General features: G+C 37.3%; 1 protein-coding gene across 1 annotated transcript; it reads left to right on the forward strand.

Annotated features, from left to right (window-relative positions):
* Positions 1–1072: 1072 nt before the first annotated feature.
* Positions 1073–17798, forward strand: kcnk12 (potassium channel, subfamily K, member 12). The gene is made up of 2 exons (XM_058380129.1): positions 1073–2143; positions 7453–17798. Exons 1-2 carry the CDS (start codon positions 1795–1797, stop codon positions 8343–8345), a joined length of 1242 nt encoding a protein of 413 aa, XP_058236112.1. The 5' UTR covers positions 1073–1794; the 3' UTR covers positions 8346–17798.
* The last annotated feature ends 3214 nt before the right edge of the window (positions 17799–21012 follow it).

Below are 21012 nucleotides of genomic sequence, written 5' to 3' on the forward strand. Positions count from 1 at the left end.
CACGGTGAGCAAAAATGCAATACATCCCAGCATGCAATACTTCAAACCTCTAGGTGGTTGGGCTACAACAGCAGAAGACCACATTGGATTCACCCATAGAAAAGGAATCTGAGGCTGGTATGATGCTCACCCAAACTGGACAGTTAAAGATAAAAAAATGACCTGTCTACGTTTACGTCGCGTCATTGTGGAGCATGCATATCTGTTATACAGTTAAAATACCAATGAATATAATAAATAAACGAATTCACTTGAATCGCATCAAAGTGACGTTTCAGTGAGAAATGAATTTGTCCTATTCCTCTTTCGTTGCCTTTGTAAGAAAAAGGACAAGGGAATGCGTATTTGAAAAAAATGTAGAAGTACGCGGAATTTTGGCACACACTCTCTGAGTTTCCGCAGTGCCGCGCGCTTTGTTAACACCGCGCATGCGTATTATTTTTGCGCGTTTCGGCGAAGCCCCTCCTTTCAGCTTCCATTCCTTACTCGCGCGCTACAAGGGTTGAGCTTCCCCGTTTCACTTAACACCAATGAAGACAGTTTCACCTTGATGACAGTTTCTTTCCTCATCAAGGGGGGCTCAGTTCACACGTAGAAATAACTATGAGAAAACAAAGAGGGAATGCAAGAAACTGAAAACGAGATCATTTTCATGCGCCGTTGGATTAAAAATGTGCAGAGATTATGCATCAACCACCACTGAACCGCATGGTCCTGGTTTTTTGCCTTTTCCTGTTCATGCGATTATCAATAATAATAATAATAATAATAATAATAATAATAATAATAATAATAATAATAATAATAATAATAATATACAAATATACAACTTAATGTCGCGAAATAAGAACCTTTCCGGAAGCGTGCCCAAATTGGTTGCGATGCTCTACCGCATCCAGGCATCCAGTCTTTTCTTTAAATCTTTAATTTTTAGTGTTCGTTGTTCAAAGATGATCCTGACGAAAAGGCTATACACGCGTCCCTTTCATTAGGGTGCCCCACTTCAGGGATCACGTAATATCCTTTGCAATGATTTATGCGTTTCCTTGGGACGGTCAGTTTGGTGCAGCGACCCAAACGCTGTGCACACTGCTTCATATGGCTATACAATCCGCATAAACCGGCAACAAGCAGGGCGCATCAGTGAACACTGCTTCAACCGACAAAAAAAAGCGGAGTTTCCCCCACTGGACACTGATGCTATATTTTCGTTCACTAATTAATGGATCCATTCACAATTTGTGCGCCCCAGGATGCAGTGACATGACTTTTCCCACCCAGAGGATGACTTGATTTCATAAACCCACACGTGATTGCTGAATAGGTTTATTTTGTCATGACGATATAAAAATTAACACAGTTTTAGGGAGGGATTTCTGGACAGACGCGAGCGCTTGTGTTGCCTGGCGTGGCTGCTTGCTGTCCCGCGGGCTGCTGGTGCTGAAAGGAGTCCAATAATATAGTCGCCAAATATTTTGACATAAAATCATTATTTAGTCATTGGCTCGATAGCGAATACCATAGTAGCAGTTAGGATACCCGTATCTCTACGCCTTTGGAGTGGAATGTGAAATGGAGTGAAATGGAGCGTTTTAGTGATTCTTCACGACGAGTACATTTGGAATCTCGCTGAACTTAATTGTGTTTCTCATTTTGAGCTAAATAAAAAAAACGTTTCGCGGTGTGGTTTGGATTTTTTTAGAAAGATGGGAAGCAGGTGCACCGGTGCTGCCCATTGTGGTTGTGTGCCCCGGGGTGGAGCTGCTCGCTGTCCCGCGTGCTCGTGGTGCTGAAATGTGCACGATGTCCGCGCGGCAGAGACTCCCGGGCTGCCGTTCGCTGCACATCAACGAGGATAACGGGCGTTTCGTGCTGTTGGCGCTGCTCATCCTCATATACCTTCTGTGTGGCGCTGCGGTCTTCTCAGCTATAGAGCGGCCGTCGGAGGTGCGAGCCCGAGTTCGCTGGAATCGCACACTGCACAACTTCAGCGACGCTTTCAACATCAGCGTGCACGAACTTAGCACCTTCCTGCGCGAGTACGAAACCGCTGCGGCCGCCGGGATCCGGGCCGATGCCCTGCGACCGCGATGGGATTTTACGGGGGCATTTTACTTTGTGGCAACGGTTGTGTCAACTATCGGTGAGTTGTTAAATGTTGCTGAGTTCCTGAGGTAACAAAAAGCAGCTTAACTGGCCATTGTGCTCCACATTCCCTTCACACAAAGGGGTTTCCCATTAATTTGTAACCTTTATTTTGACTGTAAGGCAAAATGCAACGGTAAATATAAACATACTGAATAAATATGTTTTTTTTTTTTGTTTTTTTTTTTACATTTATTTACTTTGTCCATTATTGTTGATTTAGAAGAACAAGATTGCATCAAATAACTAACTATAAAGGTCATACTATTTGAGTTTTTCATTAACTAATTTTATTAAGCAACATTCGTACTCCAAGTACACACGGGTGTCAGAGATATGCACTACAAGAATGTATGTGGAAGTATATATAACTATAATACACACGTAGACTAATAGTTTATATCAGTGCAGTAGCTACAGGCAACATGGCTGCTCTTGTGACCCTACATATTCACTCGGATACATACATTTACTGTTTGGCCTTGCAATGGCAAAGTATAAGCTCTTCAACCCTTTCAATCACGCCAGTGGCATGGTATTAGGAAATATCTTTGCTGTTAAAGTTCAGGACACAGCCTCAGGCTCCCAGTCTGCTGCACTGCTGATGCCAGAAAACAAGTGAGAAAAACATGTACATGTTTGACGAGTCACTAAGAAGCAAGAATGCATTGGTCATTTTGTATGTGCATGCAAATTAATATGTATGGGTAGAAAAATCTTTCTGGTAAGTAGCTGGCCTTGGTCATGATGAATGTGTGTGTAACATGTTTAGTGTAGGCCAAAACAAAAGTTTACCAGGTGCACAAACAAGAAAAAAGGTAAAAACAAACAAACAAACAAACAAACAAACAAACAAACAAAAAACAATTAATATACAGAAACTAGAAAACTATAACATAGCGGAACTATGCCTTTGAATTGAGCAGAACTTTCTTTTTTTCATTCATCTACAGTACCCACTTTATCCTTAAATCAAATACAAGTGTCTGATATGATAAGGATATCTTTTTCTCTGATCACTGATACACAAAACCACCAAGCTCTGTGTTTGCTTTCTTCCTCTGACATTTTTAAGCAATGCAGAAAAGCCCCAGATGCTGGTCAGACAGAACATTGATGTGTTTGTCTATATTTCTGTGACTGGGTGCAGAAATCATGCAGATGTACTACTGCCATTAAAAACTCTTGCTGTAGCAAGCTATCCCAGTGTAGTTGGTGTAACTGTATGAATTAATTACTTCACAGAAAAATGAAAATATGTCTAAGTAATATCAGAAGGTATTTTTCCTGGGAGCAAAATCTACTTATATCGTTTGCTTGTCATGTACACCAGGGACAGTTCCTCTCGAGATAACCAGAGCACAACCTTGCACATAGTTCAAATTTCTTAGAACCCCCCAGGAGTTGTTACACTGACACATAATACAGTAAATTTACAAAATTCTACAACACCCATTTTAAAATGAAAGACTTTTGTATGAAATTTAAAGCTTGATAAATCATCTCAGATCTTTTTTCACCTTTTCACCATTAGTATACACTATATAGCTAATGTTTGTGGACACCTGACCTTAAGATTCAAATGTGCTTTTTGGACATCCCATTCCAAGTTTAGGTCTTCATTTGCTGTTATAATATCTTCCACCCTTCTGGGAAGGCTTTCCTTTAGGTTTTTGAGCAGGCTGTGGAATTTGTTCATTCAGCCACAAGAGAATTAACGAGGTCAGGCACTGCTGTTGGGCAAGAAGGCCTGCAGATGGCCTTTCTAACTGCAGGTTTTGTGAAAAATAGATTTGTATTTGGAGCTATCGACAATTCCCTTTATCTTGACTTATACATACTCCATAGCGCAGACATGTGAAGAATACAAAGATTGTTGTCACATGCAGGGAGTGATGAGCACTTGCAAGATATTTCTGCAGTGGCTTTAATGTTGCTGTAGGTTTCTTGGCAAGTTTTCATCTTGTCATTTGGAGGGACATCCTGGTCTCGGTAATGTCACAGTGATGCCCTATTTTCTCCATTTGTTGAGTCTCCACTTTCACAGAGTTCTATGAAACATCTAAGGATTTGGGAATTATTTTGTAACTCTTTCTTAACCGGTACCTTACAACAATGAGATCCTGTATATGCTTATTAATCTCTTTGCAGACCATTGCTTCAGCAGTCATGTAAAACAAAGATAATGACAAAAACAGTTGGTCATTATTTGGGGCTAATCATAAGAGGTCTATGGTCACTGTACAGAAAAAAGAATTAGGAGGGAGTTGAAAAGTGGTTGGACAAAAATATATCTACATTGTACTGGGTTGATCATGAACACCAAGCAGGGTAATTGCTATTTTCAATAGCACATTATGTATTTAAACTTACCACTTCAGTCACTCGTAGGTCACTTATAGTCTCGGTTATAAACAGTGGCACAGCATTAAAAGTAGGAATCGACTAATATGCCATGTAATTCAGTGCAATTCTTCCTAGTTTTATACAGCTTTCAGTCTTATTTGTCTTAATTTATGGTATGTGTTGGCTATCTTTCTTTAGTTATTTATTCTCTATTTAATATTTAATTAGGGACACTGTTGTGAAACGACATACAATTTCTTTACATTTCTGCATAATTAGTCTTCATGGTTGCTGATAATACAGTAAATGAAGACAGATATCCTGATGTTCTTATTGGTGTACTTTGGCATCTGTCAATTTTCTCTTTCTCCCTTTTATTTTTCCATAGCATGTGACTGTAGCATGTTCTGTTCTCCCTCTGAGTGTGTGTGTAGATATATGTGCAGATGTGTGTGTAGATGTGAATTTAGTCTCCTATGCTCAGCTGCACTCAATTTTAGTGTATAGCCCATGCTCTGGATTTGGAACACACATGTAGTGTTTAATGTTTGGTAGTGTTGATCAATTCTGATACCTAGTCTGGTAGCTGCATTTAAAAATGGTTGCCATAGTAACATTTCAGGACAATTCAATTCATTTAATTGCATCAGTTAAAGGTAGTACAACATGCACTGAACTTGAATCAGTCATTCATTTTGTGAACATCTGTAGAAAACTTTGACTGCAAGTTTTATGGATTTATTGCATTTGTTGAATTTACACATTATTAAGCTGTTAAGATGTAGAATTTTGAATATTTATCTACCATAAATTCATATTAGTGTTATGTTCTTAGGGATAGCTAAGTTGTTCCACTAAAGCTCCATCTCCTTTTTATAGTTTCACTCTGTTTCAACATATTCACCAAGAGTGGAATAAAGCAGCATTCTCCCTCAAGCCCACATGAATAAATTTATCTATCTGTGTATCTTCATGAAAGAGACACCAGAGACAGCAAAGAGCTCTCAAAGAGTGTCAAGTACAACAGTGAAAGAGAGATAGAATGATGGCATAGTAGATGGAAGTAGTTATTATAGTAATAATAACGTTGGTAATTAAAAATGAAACAGATAAGTCATATAGGAATATAGCATTGCCATTACTGAGTATACATATAAAATGCATATAATATTCTGACTAAAGCCTAGAATAGCTCCATCAAGTAGACATCTACGTATGGCAGCTAAATTAGATTTTATAGGTTAATTAGACTTAATAGGTTAATTACCTCACTGCATTAGTAAAACCAGAACAATTTACAAATTCACTGTCATCAGTGGCCACTAGTTTGACTACAACTTCAACACCACACTCAACAGGTAACTCGGCTGGATGAGCTGGACTTCCCCCAACAATAATGGCAGCATGCGTCCACTGTGTGTCTGGCCAGCCCCACTCTTCCCCTGCAAACAAGAGATTCTAGGTCATCCTACAATCCCATCTTGGAGATCATGAAGCAGGGCCACTGCTGGAGCACTCACTGGCTGTTCCAGGCTCCATAGCACCTGTCAATCCTCTGTCTGGCGTGGAAGCACTGCTACCAGCACTGCTACTCTGTCTTCCAGGTTTCGGCACCAGTGTGACTCTCTTTCAGGTCTCCCCAGAAATGAATAGATGGAACCCTGTCTTGGTACAATTCAAAAAAGGACATCTTGTTATTATCTTTGGTCCTTGACCAGTCAAGCCACAATTTGCAAAGCTGCTTACATTACATGTACTTGATCTCACTTTCTAAAGCAAAGATATTAAAACTTTATTTGAGAACTCACATTGTTCAATTATAATTACTACAGACCATATTTGTACAGTATTAAATTTGTTATAAACTTGGCATACACTTGGCATAGGTTGTAGCCGAAAGACTGAGTACTTTATTCCAAACGAAAGGTGCATTAACAACATATTTTTTAAGGGGTGTGCACACGTGTGAAACCAGGTTATTGTACGTTTTTTATTTTTCTTTCCTCTACAACATTTATATTTGTTTTTCATTTGAATTTTGTTTTGTAAAAGTTAAAACGAGCTGACATGATTTAACTTGGTCTCATTTTTTTAACATCACAAAATCACTGGTATGTCTTTTTTTATAGTCAGTAGGACTATAAAAAGAGATAAGCAGTGAGAATGCTTCTATTATACATTCCTTTCTAATTTTCCTCTCCTTTCTTAGTGTTTGGCATTGTCTTCTTCTTGCTTTAACTACAGCATGCATTAAAGCTAGCACAGACTTTAAATGTTTGGGCAAAACCTAATGATCCATCTTAGATAAAATAAATTGGAGTATTGTCAAACAAGTGCTTCAAGAGAAGCAGTTGTCTTTGAGGAAAATCTGACCAAGCAGAATCCTCAACTGTAAATATTGTGGAGCAATACTTCTAACACCTTATAACTGTGTTCATAAGGAGGAGGCACAAGCTGAACAGCCCAGCATGACACTCACTCCCGTCTATTGTTGTCGGCCACCCTGACTTGGAGAAATATCAAGGATTAGACTGTTTCACTGATGCCATTTTAAATTTAGGGGCAGCTGAAAACGTTTTTGACATTGAGTTGGCAGGAAGGATGTGCATCCCATATACACAGCACATTGGACATTGAATTGACAGGATGAATGTACATTCCATATATACAACACATTGGACATTGAATTGGCAGGAAGGATGTGCATCCCATATATAAAGCAAATATACACACACTTTTAAAAAATGTTATATGTTACATTTACAAGAAGACGCTCACTTATAATTTGTAAAAAGAAACAGATATAGAAATTTTTACAATGTAAAATTAAAATCGTTAATTTATGCATTCTTGTAAAGTTGTGTTATGTCAATGTCCATTGAAGAGCTATACAAATAAATTAAATTGAATGGAATATAACAGTTTTTGCTAAATCTCTGTTTTGCTGTCTCTGTCCTCTAGGTTTTGGGATGACAACCCCAGTGACGGTAGCTGGCAAAGTGTTTCTGATCTTCTATGGTCTCCTTGGGTGCGCAGCCACTATTCTATTCTTTAACCTTTTCCTAGAACGTATCATCACCGTGTTAGCTGTGGTGATGAAAGCTTTTAGGCTACATCGCTTGCGCACTAGTGGCCTCCTCCCACCAGGAATCTGCCAGGACTTTGCAGCCAGCACTCTTCCTGGTTGGAAGCCCTCTGTCTATCATGTGATGCTGATCCTGGGCCTTTCAGCTATCATCATCTCCTGCTGTGCCTCAGCCATGTACACCCCCATAGAAGGCTGGGCCTACCTCGACTCCCTCTATTTCTGCTTTGTCACCTTCAGCACTATTGGTTTTGGAGATCTAGTGAGCAGCCAGAACAAAGCCTACAGCTACCAGGGTCTGTACCGGTTGGCCAACTTCCTTTTAATCCTGACTGGTGTCTGCTGCATCTACTCGCTCTTCAATGTGATTTCCATTGTGATCAAGCAGGTGCTCAACTGGATGCTGAGCAAAATGAGTTGCCTTTGCTGCCAGCGCTGCAACAAGGCTAGTGCTTTCCTGGGGCGCCGCAATGCCATCCGCCCTGGATCACGGCTCAGACAGGGCCATTTTGGGTACACATATGACTCTGAGGGGCCTTGTGACAATGACCGGGAGGGTAGAAGGCTCTCTGGTGAGATGATCTCCATGCGGGACTTGGCAGGCTCAAACAAAATATCACTGGCCATCATGCAGAAACAGCTCTCAGAGTCTGCAAATGGGTACCCCAGGACAGTTTGTGGAAGCTCAAGACTCAATGGTTTCTCTGGTGGAGTTGGTGCTTTGGGTATCATGAACAACAGATTGGCTGAGACAAGTGACTCTAGGTAAAGGTGTCTTACGCATCAAGAGTAACACTGTAGTTTATAACAAAGCTTTTGTAAGTACAGGAGCGCTGATGTTCTGAAGGATATAGTTTTGACTATAGTCTGACTTTGCCTTGGCCACAAGTTCCAGTGAAACAGCATGATTTGCATGATGTATTTGAGATATCTATTTGAGCCAGGATTTATTGTGATACCCCACTGGTTGGGAAATTAGGCTACAACTCAGATAGTAATAGATTTGAATTCACTGGAGTAAGACACCCCATATGGCTTGATAAAGTATGAAAACTGCATAAATACCTTCCTAAGCCTTTTCAGGGGACCACAGTTACTCTAATATTAAAAGATAGTTAAAGTAGTTAGGTGCATACATGATTTTCTAGCTTTTACCTAGTTAAAATATTTGGACTGCCTAGTATAGCACAGCTATAACTGACAATACCCAAACAAAGAAATCCAAAATCTCTGGAATTTAAACATAGAGCATTGCCTATGACTGATATAAATCATCTATGTTATATAGGATCACCTCCTGGAACTGTAGGTTGAGGTTACATCATTTTCAACTATCAAACATATTGCACATGCCTATATTTCAGCTATGCATCTCTTTCTAATAAGAGCATTGCAAATAATCTTGATTCAAAAGTCAAATGTAGAACATGCTGAATGTTAATAAGTCTGTGACCCCTTTAGAATGATCTAATATTTTAAATTAATTCTCAAATAAAAATCATCCATGGTGATATTTAATGACTCTTTTTGATGAAATCATCTATAATGAGAAGTCATAATAATAAGTAATAATAGTGGGATTGGTAAAAAAAAAATGTAAAGTTCTATTTCTTTATTTAACAGTCAAAAACACAATTACCCTGCCTTGTGCCCTGAGTCTCCTGGGGTAAGCTCCAGGTTCCCTGTGGTTTAGAGAATGGATGGACAAGCTTACTGTAGTTTATGATTGTAATTGAGTAGATGGTATTGTGTTAAGGAAATGGTCAACCCACATTGTTGGGATGTCTTGCGAGATTTGTTTTTCTTGGTATCATTTAGCAGCATTTTAATAGGATTGAGGACAAGGTTCTATGGCACGCTAAAACATTATTTTGATAGTTGATTTGCTCTTGTGTTTTAGGTCATTTTAATGCTGCATAATCTAATCTTATTTTGACTTCTAGATCATAGATACTTTTTAAAATAATTCAGTCACTTCTTCCTTAATGGTCACTGTGATCAAAACATGCAATATACTGTATAGCTGAGGCCAAATCTTAAGCTAAAGTAAACTTTTTTCACAACTCCATATATTACATTTCCTGTTTAATTTCAAAATAAAAGACAGACAGATTTTAAGTATTTGCTACATCCAATTGTCAGTGAGTCAAAAGATTGCATATACTGTTGCATATAGTCTTTGGTGGGTGTTTTTTTTGGTTAATAAGTAATTCCAGTCAAGATTTTACATGTTTTCATATTTAGTTAGTTTTTTACTTAAAATTGATAAGTGTTATATAAAAATACTACATCAGTACAAAGGAAATTTTGGTACATGCTTGGAAGTAAGTTGCTGTGTTTGTAAATGGTAATTCATTAATTTTTCACCCTGACTAAGTAAGATGAATGATATATATTTTCCTCCTCAAAGAGCAAAATGTACACCTACTGTCCACTTTATTAGGAACACCTGCAAACCTGCACATTATTGCAGTTCTCTGTTCTGTCAATCATGTGGCAGCAGCACACATGCATAAAGCCATTCAGATACAAGAACATCAGATAATATTTACATACAACCTTGTTGATGAGAGAGATCAGAGGATAATGACCATACTGTTCAGAGCTGACAGGAAGTCTGTAGTAAATCAAATAAACACTCTTTACAACTCCAGTGAGCAGAAAAGCATCTCAGAATGCACAACACATCAATCCTTGGTGGATAAGCTACAAGACCACATCAGGTTCCACTCTTGTAGGCCAAGAACAAGAATTTGAGGCTATCATGGGCACTCTTTGCCTTAGGACTCACCCAAAGTAGAGCTGAAGACTGGTAAAAGATGTGTTTTTTCCTCAACTGTGGCCTGTATCCATGATAGCCTCTGTTATTGGATGACAGGAGAACAATCTGACGTGGTCTTCTGCTTCTGTAGCCTACCCATCTTAAGGTTTGATGTTTTGCAATTCGGATTCTTTCTGATCACCACAGTTAGGAACAGTGTGTATTTGAGTTATTATATCTTTCCTGGCAACTTAAACCAATTTGGTAATTTTTGTCTGACCTCTTTTATCTCTTTTATGTTTCAGTCTGCAGACCCTCAGCACAACGTCAGTTTCTGAAAAAAACTCAAACCAGTCCATCTGGCATCAAAAACCATGCCATTGTTAATAACAGAGATTCCAGCCACCCCCCCCCTCTGAAGTTTGACGTGAACATTAACTGAAGCTCTTGATCTGTATCTGCTTTTTATGCACTGCTGCCACAGCATTGGCTGGTGTGAACGAATGTGCAGTTGTCCATATATTAAAGTGGATGGTGAGTGTAAAGTCCATATATGTATTTAGCATACAAATAGTTGTATGCATTTGTATGCACAGTAGAACTCATTTAAAGGTAAGAAGTGCTACTGTCTACTGTTATTTCTGATGCTGTGTGCAATCATTCTGATTTGATGTCAGTCCATAACTGGGGAAGGAGTTGAGAAGACCAGAAATGTTAGGAAAATGTAAATATACAAAAATAGTATCTATAACAAATGAAGTAAAGAATAGTTATAGTTATTTTAAATAACCTTCATTTAGTTAAGCAAGAAAGAATTAATCAATTAACAAAATTGAATGTAAATAAAGAAAAGAGAAATCCAAATCAAATCAGTATTTGGTGTGACCACCCTTTGCCTGAAAACAGCATCAATTCTTCTAGGTACACTTGCACACTTGAGTTTTTTGAAGGAATTCGGCAGGTAGGTCGTTCCAAACATCTAGGAGAACTAACCACAGATCTTTTGAAGATGTAACCTGCCTCAAATCCTTTTGTCTCTTCATGTAAATTCCAGACATACTTGACAATGTTGAGATCAGGGCTCTGTGGGGGTCAAACCAGGATTCCTTATTCTTCTTTACAAAGAAGATAGTTCTTTATGTCATTGGCTGTATGTTTGGGGTCACTGTCCTGCTGCAGAATAAGTTTATGGCCATTCAGATGCCTCCCTGATGGTATTGCATGATGGATAAGTATCTGCCTGTGTTTCGCAGCATTGAGGACACCATTAACCCTGACCAAATCTCAAATTCCATTTGCAGAAATGCAGCCCCAAACTTGCAAGGAACCTCCACTGTTCTTCACTGTTGCCTGCGGAGACTCAATATTGTACCACTCTCCAGCCTTTGGGCAAACAAACTGCCTCCTGCTATAACCAAATATTTCAATTTTTGTCTCAGTCCAGGGCACCTATATTTTCATGCATAGTTGAGTTGCTTAGCTTTGTTTCCAAGTCAGGGGATGACTTTTTGGAATTCGCAATTCTTCCTTTAAGACTTCTCCGGATAGTAGATCGGTATAAGTGGGTCCGTCTGGTTTCCGCCAGTTCTTTGCTGATGGCATTGCTGGACATCTTCCGATGTTGAAGGGAATTAAGCATAATGTGTCTTTCATCTGCTGCATTAACCTTCCTTGGCTGACCACTCTGTCTAGGGTCCTCAGCATTGCCCGTGTCTTTGTGCTTCTTCAAAATAGTTTAAACAGCACATCTTGAAACAACAGTCTGCTTTGAAATCTTTGCCTGGGAGTGACCTTGCTGATGCAATATAACTATCTTGTATCTTGTTGCTGTGGTCAGTCTTGCAGGGAAAGGAACATGGTGTATGGCCTGTGACATGAAAGTGTCTTCCACAAACTCCCTTTAGTAGTAATTGGTTAATCATACACCTGAATTTGATCCTACAAATTCCCTGACACCAAATAGATTTAGATGTTTTTCCTGTTCACTCATTTTGCATTTTATAAATTTATAAACACTTAAAATATATATTTATTTTTTATAAATATTTGAAAGAAGCATTCTTCACACCTGCCCAAAACATATATATATATATTTATAAGGGCAGCATCACCCAGCCCTAATTTGGTGTCATTTTTTTAGCCTTTTAAATTTTAATCAAAAGCTTCTCACAAGCTGGAATTTTTGCTCATTCCTCCTGTCAGAACTGACACACTTTTTCAGCTCAATCCACAAATGTTCTGTGGGATTCAGGTCAGGACTTTGTGATGGTTGCGCTAGTACTTTCAATTTGCTGCCCTGTTGTTACTTAGATAATATTTAGATCATTGCCCTGCTGTACCCAGCCGTTAACAAGTTTTAACTTTCTAGCTGATGTCTTGAAATGTTGCTTCAGTATTCCTTCCTTCTTCTGATCTACTCTTTGAAGCAGGCCAGTCACAGCAAATAAAAAGCCCCACCCCATGATGCTACCACCCACATGCTTCACAGCTGGGATGATGTTGTTTGAGTTAAATACTCACCCTTTTTTCTCCATACATAGATTTGATTATTATGGCCAAACAGTTCTAATTTTATTCTTCAAAAAGCTAGGTCTTTATCATTATTATCACCTGCAAACCTCAGTCTGAGTCTTGGAGTAGGGGCCTCTTCCTTGCTCCAGAGCCTAGAGGTCATGGTACTATATACAGCGGATAAAATAAGTATTGAACATGTCACCATTTTTCTCAGTAAATATATTTCTAAAGGTGCTACTGACATATTGACAACCCATGCAATCCCTGCAAAGAAATCAAACTGGAGATGTCCATAAATTAAGTTATGTGTAATAATGTGAAATGACACAGGGAAAACGTATTGAACACGCTTACTGAAATTTATTTAATACTTTGTACAAAAGCCTTTGTTGGCAATGACAGCTTTAAGACACCTCCTGTATGGAGAAACTTGATGCATGCATTGCTCAGGTGTGATTTTGGCCAATTCTTCCACATAAACAGTCTTCAAATACTGAAGGTTCCGTGGGCCTCCTATATGAACTCTGATCTTTAGTTCTTTCAGGTCAAGTCAGGTAATTGGCTGGGCCATTCTAGCAGCTTAATTTTCTCTGACATGAACTGAGAGTTTCCTTGGCTGAGTGTTTGGGATCATTGTCTTGATGAAATGTCCACCCTCATTTCATCTTCATCATTCTGGTAGATGGCAATAGATTTTTTATCAAGAATGTCTCCGTACATTTTTCCATACATCCTTCCTTCTATTACAGTATATGCAGTTCACCAGTACCGTACGCAGAAAAACAGCGCCACACTATCATATTCTCACCTCAAAACTTTACTGTTGGTATGGTGTTTTTGGGGTTAAGAGCTTAAACATGCTTTTTCTTCAGCAATGGATCCTTGCATGGTGAGCGTGCATACAGGCCATGGCAGTTAAATGCATTACTTATTGTTTTCTTAGAAACAATTGTACCTGCTAATTCCAGGTGTTTATGAAGCTCTCCACAAATGGTCCTTGGCTCTTGGACAATTCTTCTGATAATTCTTTTCACTCAGAAATCTTGCGAGGAGTACCTGGTCAAGGCTGGTTTATGGTAAAATGATATTCTTTCCACTTCTGAATTATGGCTCCAACAGTGCACACTGGAACATTCAGAAGTTTTGAAATCCTTCTTTAACCAATGCAATCAGTACGTTTTGCAACAATAAGGTTTCTCTTTGCTTTTCTCCATCATGAGAGTGACCATCTTGTCATTCTCATGTGTTCACATGAGAGTGATCATCTTGTGTGACACCTTGTTAATGTGACACCTTTTTTGATAGGCCATCAGTTGGGACTGAACCAACTGATATTAATTTGCATTGAAAAAGGGCAGGATTGCTTTCTAATAACTGATTGAGTTCAGTTGGTGTCTTGGCTTTCCATGCCTTTTTGCACCTCCTTTTCTTCATGTGTTCAATACCTGTATCATTTCAAATTATTGCACATAACTTAATTTTATGTCTGTGGTTTGATTTCTTTGCATGTGTGGATTTCATGGGTTGTTAAAATTTGTGAAAATTTGTGAATAGCACCTATAGAAATATGTTCACTGAGAAAAATGGTGATCAGTACTTATTTTACTCACTGTATCTCTCTTGTAGGTGAATTGATATATTTGGTATATGGTGCCTTCAAGTTCCTTTCTTATTGGTTTTTGGTTAAGTTAAACCTTTTAGTCAAATGTTTACCACTGGGAGTTAATTTCTGCCTCCATTCTTAACTATACAATGTCTCACGATTTTTATTTGAATACAGTTTGTACAGATATTCATGGTACCCTTGAAATTGCTCTTAATGAACCAGGCTTATGGAGGTCCAAAATTTGGTTTCTGAGGCCTTGACTGATTTGCTTAGACTTTATCATGATATCAGGAGCAAAAAGGTACTCTCTTTATAGGCAGGCCCTTTTACATCCCTGTGTCCACCCAGTAATGCCTAATTATAACAAATGGCCAACCAGAAGCTTCATTATATTAATTACTGGTATGTTTCTGACTATTTATTGAGTCAGTCAACTTGGTGTATGTAAGCCTTTGACCTACTAGAATTCTAGTAGATATAGATTTAAATCTGAAATCTATTTCTAATTGATTGTTTTAATAATTACCTCAGACGTCAGCAAAATAAATGCCCAAATTAAGAAGCATGAAATGTATAAAATGAAACATGTGGAGTTGTGAAAAATGAGATTGAATATATTTAGCCTAGGTCTAACCTAAAACCTTGGATCCTAACTGAACCATTCTTTTGTAGACTAAACTGTGGCCTTGCTGATTTCTGTAAAATGGGAGTTTTATTAAAAAAAGGGAGTTTTTAATTAAAAAGGTGGATGAGTGTGGACCAGTTGATGTCTTTAACCCTTCCATCTTATGGTGTCTCAAAATGAAAAAAACTAAAATAGTCATCAGTTTATTGGTATCCTGACTCTAAACACCATTTACATGTCATGGGCTAGAGGTTTCACAAACGTTTTCCATCACTGACCATGATTTTAAAAAATAATTTGTCTAATAAAATAACACTATAATATGTGATGTAATATGTAAGATTACAATGCAGGTCAGTTATTATTATTTTAAGCAGTACATAGTTAGATATCAAGGATACAAAAATTTAGTCTGTTGCATTAACAAGATGTGAATTTTTTTTTATAAAAATAAACAAAATAAACTGAGAAGTAATGATTGTGTATCAATATGAAAATTTGATGTAAACTATATGCAGCTGAACTGGGCAAATGTTGTTGGAAGGTGTATTGCTTTTTTGTACAGCTTCCAACTTTCTATACTTACCTCCCATTTATGGTGTGGCCAACCATGAGACAAGCAATATAGATATTAATATATTAAACAGAGATTTCAGAGAAGTGGAGCCTTGTAGTACTAGAATCACACATATGAATCTTTCCATCAAAACTGAATTTATTACTCTAAAAATCTATTTATGGTTTGTTAAATTATTATGGATTACTCAATATAATCTGCAGTTCTTCCTTTTAAATGAAGCAGGCACTGACAATCTTTTTTTTTTAAATGTTACTCTTCCTTTTCAGTAGGTGGGAAAAAAGCAAAATGAAGTGAAAAAACAGGTCCAAAAACATTTGTCCAAAAATGTAGCGTTGTGTGCATGCAGGTTAATTATGCAGATTAAATAAGCAGTGGTGAGGCATCATGGAATAGAACTTCTCTGGTTCAAAGGGGCATTAAGAGCAGGTATTGAGATCCCCATTTGTCTTATAAACCATAACTCCCCATATTCTCTGTCCATTGGTTTACTTATTCATCTGCTTTATCCCTTTCTATGGCAACATCTGTATTTAGAGCACATGTAACACAGTCCCTTCATCTGGAATCTCAGTGTAGCAGTTGAAGCTATTTCCCACAATAACCTATCTATCATGCACCCCTACAATGCTGTAAATAGCTTTGGGGTGTCCTGAAAATGAGAAGCATGGCATGGTAGGAATTGTAACTATTTTTCTTGTACCTGAGTAGAAAAAGGTACTTTATTTGTGTGTGCTGCATATTAAAAGAACGGAAAAAAAATAGAGAGAAAAAACCCTCAGGTAGTTTAAACTTCAGGCTTGTTATAAAGTAGTATCATGCATGTTATTATGCTAAAGCCATATGAGATACAGTTGTATAGGTATATTTTTCTAATGTATTAAAAATGTGTAAGGAGTGGATTTACTGGTACAGGAACAGGACTGGAAAGTCGTGTGTCACTGTGCATTAAAAAATGGTTGTTTTACCTTTCGTGGTATTTACTGTACTTTCTGAAGCCTGGGGATGCATAAAGCATTTGGAATGTATATGGAAAATGCATTTAGTTACTGAAATAATACATGTGCAGTGTACGTAGTTACAGAAATAATGTTGCATGTAGCTTGTTATTAACTGTTTAATTTTTTTCTCTGTAATGTGATCAGATATTTTGTATTTTTTTTTCTGTAAATGTTTTGCATTTTGCAAAATTTATCTCCATTGATTGCAATGGGTTTAAATACCCCATAGTCTTTCATCTGCTTTCTACAGAAAAGGAAAATCATATTTTCCATTTTTTCTGAAATTAGCAACCATGGCAGCTCCATAAATCCATCAACAGATTCAGTGACTTGCTCATGTTTTATTATTATTATTATTATTTTTTATTATTATTTTAATTTTTTTTAGTAATATTAAAAAGCAAATAGGTTCAAATGTTGTTTGTGTTTACACATATATGTTAAATGTGTATTCTGTTTATGGTTGCATAAACAAGGTTTAGATAATTAACTTTTAAGCTTTTTTGTGGATGCGTAAAGAACAGAATTAAACACTGCATTTTTAATGTGAGTGACACTGTGAGGTTAAACAATGTGACATTTAACAATGATGACCTGAGGGAAGAGACAGTATGACATTTACAGCATATGAGACCTGCTGATGTCAATACTGGTACAGGATTCTACTGGGAAAAGAAACAAATCCAACAGTAAAATCCAATTCAGTTCACATCTGGTAAGTCATGCTATGTCAAATGCAAAGCATTATTATGTCTTTGTCTTTTTTGTTTATTTGATGTTATCTATTTTAATTTGATTATATTTCAATTATATGGCTTTGAGTAAAAATAGGCACAGATTAAGTTTAGCCCTATCTGTCTTTCCATCTCCTCTATCCCTGTATATGATGAATTGAAAACTAAATTCAGATATAGCACAAATACTATCCTAAAGTTTACTATGCCTAGTTCCATCTAATACATTAAATCAATATATTGTGGCAAAAAGCTTTTCTCATTTATGTTTGTTCCACAACTTTCCATGCTCCATGTTGTCTGTATTGTGCTTTACCATTGATTTGTCTCCTTGTGGGTGCCATTTGCAAATTTCTAAATGATTATTGTACTTTTCTATTTATGCACATAATGACAACAAAGAGGTACCCATATACAATAAAACATATCAAAAGAGTCATGCTTACTTTTTCATCTTTAACTCTTTTATTCTATACATTGTGGATAATGAAGTAGGCTGGTAGTATACATTGGGAAAGAATGTTGGTTTTGCTGAAGTGAAACCTTCTACATTTAAACTTATCATCAGAATTTGATTACAAAATAGGAGACACATGGCCTTGTATAGAGCTGGTCTCCATCTGAATGTCTGAATATCTATTCTCTGAAAATGATGGAAGAGTTCTATTATAGTCCTAATGCAATGTATTTCAGTATTTAGTATTCTGATTTTGTTGTGTGTGTGTGTGTGTGTGTGCGTGTGCATCCATGTTTGTTTTGGTGGGTGTCAGGGTTTCTGATGAACCATTGCTACTGAGAATTATGCAAAGTGAAGGAACAAGGTTTTCCCTTATACAAGTGAAGTTTTGATCCCTGTACAAAAAAGGTAAGCAGGATTTCTTGTCACAAACACAGTACAGAGTGTAAGGTCAGGCATGGTACAGTATCAATGGTGCAGTGCTAAAACCTGAACTCTGTAGCCCAGAGCCTTAAACACTGCCTCAATAGTAGCCTAGAACATAATCACACAACTGGCTACTGAGTACAGCTGACCTACATTTAATACAATATCACAACATCATATTGTTTCATAGTTCCACTGTATGAACATGCTGTTGACAGATATTGAACCAGGCCTCCACAAATAAGCCAGTTATTTTCCAGGATCCATTGTTAACCAAGATCTGTTCTGGTGATAAGCAGAGCCATTCATTCATTAAATTGTTCAGCAAACATCCACATTGAGCTGGTACATGCTGATGTTATCTTAGGTTTGTTTTGGTGGTAACCAAAACAGAACTGCTATGAAAATACTAATAAATTATATTAGCTGTAATATCTACCATTAGGATTAGACATATTAAACATTGAGCAGCTGGTGCAAAATGTTCATCACAACTATGGTTTAATATATTTATTTCCTAGTGGGGTTTAAGGTGCTGCTTCATACAGAACACCAGCTTGCCAGCAGTAACAATAACATCTGCGTGGAGAGGACTGCAGATTTTTCAGACATCGTTTTAAGGAAATGCACTAGTGTCATAAATGTACGCGCTGCTTCTTTCATATGATGGATGATCTATGATTCTGATGGCTTTGGGCATGAAAACTACGTTACTGATCATCCCTGATTGAGCTGAGCCATCAAAGCAAAACAGCAGTAAAGGGAGGCAACATGTCACCCCACTAATACGCCAATAACGTTTTGATGATGGACATTAAAGCGCAGTTGAAATGTCATTTTTCTTCACATGGAATTGCCAGGCAATTCAGTAGCTATACACTGCTTATATGTTTACTATGGAAAAGAGAAACACCAACCTTTACTCATACTTAATACTCAGTTCCGTAAAATACCTGTATACTAGAATTTTCAACAACCTGATTTATTTAAATATCAAATTTAACATTTAAGGATAGCATTGTGGCACAATGAAGAGTTTTGCACCTCACAGATGCAGGGTCCTGGATTTGATCCTGAGTGAAGGTGACCATCTATATGTTGTTTCTGTGCATGCTCTAACAATTTGCCAAATTGGTATGACTTTTCTGTGCAAAGTCATACCAATGTCTTCCAGATCATTTGTTTTCCTCTCATATCCCAAGAACGTCCCAGTTAGCACCAGTTAGAATTAGGATTGGCTAAAAAAAAATTTTCCCCCTAGGCTGTGATTTTGCGTGCATGCATGGGGTCCTCCAATGGACTGGCATGCCATCTATGATTCCTTGCACATACCCAGTGTTCCTGGGATAGGCTTTGGGTCCACTGCAAACCTGATTAGGATTAAGGAGTTATTGAAAGTGAGTGAGTGTATTAACATTGCAGGTTAAACTCAAGTTACATGCTCAAGAATCATAAAATCTAATTAAGGAATACATATTAGTAGGAAAAATCCAGATCAAACTGGAAAAGGCCTAGATTACTCACTATACTTTGTCACTTCTGGGTTTTTTTGGTCCTGTCAAAAAACTAAAAGTTACCTATTGCCTATTGTAAAATCTGATTATTTTCTTGATGATTGCTAGCTAACAGGACACATTGTATGTCAGATCATATATAATGAGCAGATTCTGCTTCACACATGTATCTTATACTTTATGTACATAAATATGCAGAATGATGAAAAATGAATCAGAATTTATATTACCTTTTCAAACTGTGTAACATATTACAAATTCTAACTGTTTATTTACATATTAAAATTGTTAATCTAAATACCTAACAAAATCTCAAATTCTCTCCATTTCACACTGAGAACCTTGCTTTAGTGTAATCCAATTGTGCAGCAAATGTTTGAGGCAGCTATTCTCTAGGCAAGACCTTTCAAGAGATTCTCATCAGATATTCCATCTCTCCACAGGTTAGCCATAATGTCAACTGCTCTCTGTCCACACTGAGGACATTTGGCATGTAGCCCCAGGAGTACACTGCTCAGCACACAATTCCCACAACTGCACAAATTCGTATGAGTCAACAGCAGTATCGCATTTGATGCTAGTTGGCAGAATGTCTAATTGGAAAATCACTGCTGTGATGTAAGGCAAAGGTGCAAGGCTAAGTGGTGTGATTGATGAGGCAGAAGCATTAGCTATCAATACAAAAAGACTTGAGTTTCCCAAAATTTGAACAAATAAAATATGTACAAAAATGAACAATAAATGATTGCTTGTTGTTAAGCTTGTGAGGAATGTTTTTAAATGGTATTAAGTTGTCTTTGGTTGTACGCATTCATTTTATAATGGTATTTCTAATATATCATAATATTAGAAATATCACTAATTGCTTAAATGGATTTTATGTGCTACTATTTTGAAAAGTTCCTGTGTGTAACATGTGAACAAGGCACATTTATATGCTGTTTTTCACTGTCATGACCTGCAGCACTAGTGTAGGTATTCAGCAATAAAATTTCCCTGCTCATCTACCTCCACTAACCAAACTAGTGCTGTGTCTCAGTTATCAAATACTAACAGTAAACACATTTTTTTTATTACAGTTTAAATTTTGAAATTGTTTCATACAAGTCTTCTGATTTTCTAGATTATTAAATACTTCTGAATGTAAGGTCTCAGTTTTAGATTTAAGCTTGCAGTTCATGACATCATTTATAGTGGCAGTGGAAAATTTTAAAGAGAGAC

Source organism: Hemibagrus wyckioides, linkage group LG03, assembly GCF_019097595.1.
Source record: "Hemibagrus wyckioides isolate EC202008001 linkage group LG03, SWU_Hwy_1.0, whole genome shotgun sequence".
NCBI lineage: Eukaryota > Metazoa > Chordata > Actinopteri > Siluriformes > Bagridae > Hemibagrus > Hemibagrus wyckioides.

Bases quoted from the DNA above. Each gene is read 5' to 3' on its own strand.
- kcnk12 (XM_058380129.1), top strand. From the start codon at position 1,795: ATGTGCACGATGTCCGCGCGGCAGAGACTCCCGGGCTGCCGTTCGCTG. The intron at 2,144-7,452 runs GTGAGTTGTTAA...TCTGTCCTCTAG, and splicing joins AACGGTTGTGTCAACTATCG to GTTTTGGGATGACAACCCCA.